The following is a 4,059-nucleotide window of genomic DNA, read 5'->3' as shown; positions in this document are numbered from 1 at the left end:
TTTCTGCACTCGATCTATGATGGATTGGGATTTGGGAAGAGGATGCATACTCTGGCTACACGATCTGAGTGTATTTATACTACTTCTCAAGCTCGTAAAACTACTCGATCTGAATGTCAAATTTGCACGGCTAGTTGTTCTTGTTTTCGGATACCGAGGAGTTGACAGTTCCGTCAAGTAAATATTTTTAAACCTAGGCTAGATCTTAAGATTTTTAAACCTAGGATGTTTAGACTTCACACATTTTCTTGGATTTTTTTTTTTTTGGGATTTTTCGGCAGTATGAGGTCCTTCGAAACTGTTAGATCGAAGGCTTTGCCTTTTTTTTTTCAGGCATACCACCACTATCACGGTGATGATTTATCTAGGATACCAGTGGAAGTTATGCTTCTCTCTGTCTTTCTGGAAATTACTTCGACTCGCAATGGTGAAACCAGATGAGATTGAGACAGCAAGCGTACAACCAAACCGGTGTATGTATGTCTGGAACTGTGCAAAGCATAAGAAACTCATACAACCGGTCGCCGCATGTCAATACCACGCGCGGTTCCGAACCAAATCTAGCGTGGCTTTCTTCCCTGGCGCGTAAGCATAACCACGCCCAATCATGGATGTGTCGTTGCATATTCAGGTTAATTTCCATTCTACACCAACCTGCTGTGCTGTATGAGTTTTGACTTTTGAGTGATCTTTTTATCCAGAGAGTTCAGACTTCATGCATGATCAAGATCCCTACCTCAAGTTGTTGTCGTCGCAAGATGAGGTCGTACGTGGTCCTTCCATTATACATCTCACAAATTAGCATGGGCATATATGCCTACAAAGATTAGACTAAAATGTATAGGAAACTGACACAAGAATAAAATATTATACTTCATGCATCGATGGCACATGCATGCACGCGTGACTAGCCAGCTACTCCTTCTGTCCGGGTTTATTGGGACGTGAGCCTCGTCCTTTTTATTAGGCCCACTAAGAACATCTTCAACAGGTGCTAGGAATAAGCCGCAGGCTGAAAAAACCGCATTATTGCACGCGCGGGGCCGATACGCCCGCTCCATCGGGCGCACAATAATTGCTCGTGTGATAAAATTGATTCAGCGCACGGAGAAAATGGCATCGTGCGTGGTGTATTTGCTGCGCCCGCTGGATAGCGACAACTCGCGCGCAACTTCGCCAACCGCTAGACATGAGAGACCTCCAGGCGCTGGCGCCGTCGCCTGCACCTTCTCCATTCGCTCCGGTGACCCGTCAGCGCTTCCCCGCCTATCCCCGCTCGCCACCGCTGCTTCCTCCACCTCCTCTCCTTATCAGAGAAACATGCATCATGGTTGGCTATTTTTCGCTTCAAATTCCACGCACTTCATGTTATTCCCTAAGAGCAAGTATAATAGGGTGACGTAACATTATTAGAAAATACCTTATAGATAGATGCTTAGAAATAGCGCGATATAGCAAGCATGCACTGTTGCTATTTAGCAGGAGCGCGGGCCCAAAAACGGCGCTACAAGTATACGTTAGTTGCGGCGTGGGCCCGGTAGGCCGCGCTACTACCAGGTGGCCCCCACTATGTCCCCTGGGGCTGGCCACAATAGTAGCACAGGCCACGGAACACGCGCTACCGATAACTATGTAGCAGTAGCGCGGTTTTTAGTACCGACGCCTGGCAGGTGTTCGGTCAAATGCCATTGAGATTATTTTCAAACGCTATGTCGTTTTTTAGAGTACAAAGGATGGCGAGCTACTCATGGAGGATGAGATGTTGTGCGATACCGTAAGCTTTGCTTCCTTTTGCTCAACTTGTTGATTGATTCATTGACTTAATGTGTGGGTTTGGATTGTTGTGATATCCAAAAGACAATGTGCAGTTACACGCTTCTGACGTCAGAAGCCTCACTCGGAGGTCGCAGCGTGCTACCAGTAATTACTAACACTGCTGTAGTACATTCACGTCTTTGAGTTCTCTGTGCTCAATTATCTCTCATTACCAGCGTCATACCATTTGGGCCGGCAATGGCGCGAAGAGGTTGCACCGGCACACCGGGCACGTCGAGTGCTGCTGGAGCCACGGGTCGACGCACTGCTAGTGGAACATGTGCAGGCACACCGGCAGCCGCTTCACTGTGTCCCCCTTCTCCACCTCTCCGAGGCAGACCGCGCACTTCGACCCGCCGGCGCCCTCCGGCTGCTCGTACGCCAGGATGTCATACGCCGGCGCCACCCGCGCGCCACCATGCACCGGCTGCTCCCGGGCCAGCACGGGCATGTGACTCGGTGTCTGGTCCAGCGGCAGAGCGCTGCCGCCGCCGCCGTCGCTTCCGCGCCGTAGCCCGGCGCTAGCACCGGACGGAAGGCAGAGAAGTCGGCCCGCGCCACGGAGTGCCCCGGGGACGGAGGCCAGGCACCGACGCACCGCCGGCAGCGAGACGGTGAAGCAGCACAAGAGCGTGCACGCACCGGCGATGAAGGTGACCCAGATAATGAGTACGAACGAGAACGCGACGATGGAGCCCATGCTGTTGGGCCTGCGCACCTGGTCGATGAAAATGCTGACCATCACGGCCGTGCTGTAGATGCTGGTGATGTAGACCACGGGCAGCGCGAACGCGAGGATGAAGCAATCCATGGACATGGCCTCTCGTGTATTAAACTCTTGATTTGACCGTAGAACTGGCTGCTAGCTAATTAAGCCACTCTGAGGAATTTCGAAGTCATCGCGGGCTTAATAATCGCCTCGTGAAGTCTTCATCGCCCGTGTTCTCCCCCGTCCCGTCCCTCGCGTCGCCCGAGCCGGGCGACTCGGGGGAACTCTGGCCGCCGCCGCCGGCCGACCCCCCACCTCCCGTCCACCCCCGCGTCGCCGCCGCCGGAGGGCCGGCCGGCAAAGCCGCGCCGGGCCCCGGAATGGCGGCGGCGAGGCTGTTTTTCTCTTCCCCATCTCCCCACACCTTCCCCCTCCGCCCCTCCCCCCAGATCCAGCCCCTGGCAGCGCCGGCGGCCTCCACCTGCGGCGGCGACAGCCTCTCCGGTGGTCTCTCTGCCGGCACGATCTCGCGCGCGGGTGGGTAGATCCTTTGGATCGGTGTAGGCTAGTGATTCCGGTGAACCTACCTTCTGCTTGTCCAGACGAGGAACTCCGGGTGCCGGCCATGGTGACGGTGGCCGGTGATGGCAGAGAGTGGATGGCGGCGGTGGTGGAACTTCTCGTGAGCACCACGCTAACCCTAGATCGGTAGGGAATATCGGTGGGGTTTGTGGCAGCGGTGAACCTCATATCGCGTGTCCCGGCCCCCACCTCTGTTAATATAGCGCGGGTCACAGGGGCCCATCAACCATAGTGGGTTGTGCGCCCCCGATCAGGGCGCGGATCTGAGGGCCCGGTGGGCCGTTGGGCCCACGCGGTGGAGATCGACCTAACATTCTCCCCCTTGATCTCAACTTTACTTTTAACCTTATACTTTCTAGTTTATTTGTTTTATCATATATTGGTACATAGAGCATGTTTCATCGTCACAGCTTAATTGCCGATAGAATCATACAGCTACAACATACGTTTTGTTCAGAAACAAATTTTGTTCCTTTTGGGCCTATCCAGGAATCATAAGGCTTTCCCTTAAACCCATGCCGGCTAAGTGTTCCTTGAACACATTGGGTGGTAAGCCTTTCGTCAGCGGATCCGCAAGCATATCCTTTGTCCTTATATGCTCGAGACTTATAGTTTGATCCTGGATTTTATCTTTCACAACATAATACCTTATCTCTATTGTTTTGGCAGCATTACTCGACTTGTTGTTGTGAACGTAAAATACTGCGGGCTGGTTGTCACAGTACATCTTTAGTGTTTTGTGAATACAATCTACCACTTTCAAGTCGGGTACAAATTTCTTTAGCCATATCGCCTGCCCCGTGGCTTCGAAGCATGCTATGAATTCTGCATACATCGTGGATGATGCAACTATCGACTGTTTGGAGCTTTTCCACGAAATAGCTCCCCCAGTGAGGGTGAATACGTATCCAGACGTGGATTTTCTATCATCTTTGTCCCCCGCAAAATCTGCG

The 4,059-nt window shown here is 52.5% G+C and overlaps 1 protein-coding gene across 1 annotated transcript; it reads right to left on the bottom strand.

Annotated features, from left to right (window-relative positions):
• Window positions 1-2,083: 2,083 nt before the first annotated feature.
• On the bottom strand, window positions 2,084-2,632 carry LOC123075184 (uncharacterized). The gene has a single exon (XM_044497849.1). It carries the CDS (start codon window positions 2,630-2,632, stop codon window positions 2,084-2,086), a length of 549 nt encoding a protein of 182 aa, XP_044353784.1.
• Window positions 2,633-4,059: the final 1,427 nt, after the last annotated feature.

Source organism: Triticum aestivum, chromosome 3D, assembly GCF_018294505.1.
Source record: "Triticum aestivum cultivar Chinese Spring chromosome 3D, IWGSC CS RefSeq v2.1, whole genome shotgun sequence".
NCBI lineage: Eukaryota > Viridiplantae > Streptophyta > Magnoliopsida > Poales > Poaceae > Triticum > Triticum aestivum.
The sequence above is the reverse complement of the archived record's forward strand: the minus strand, read 5'-3'. Positions and strand labels throughout refer to the sequence as shown.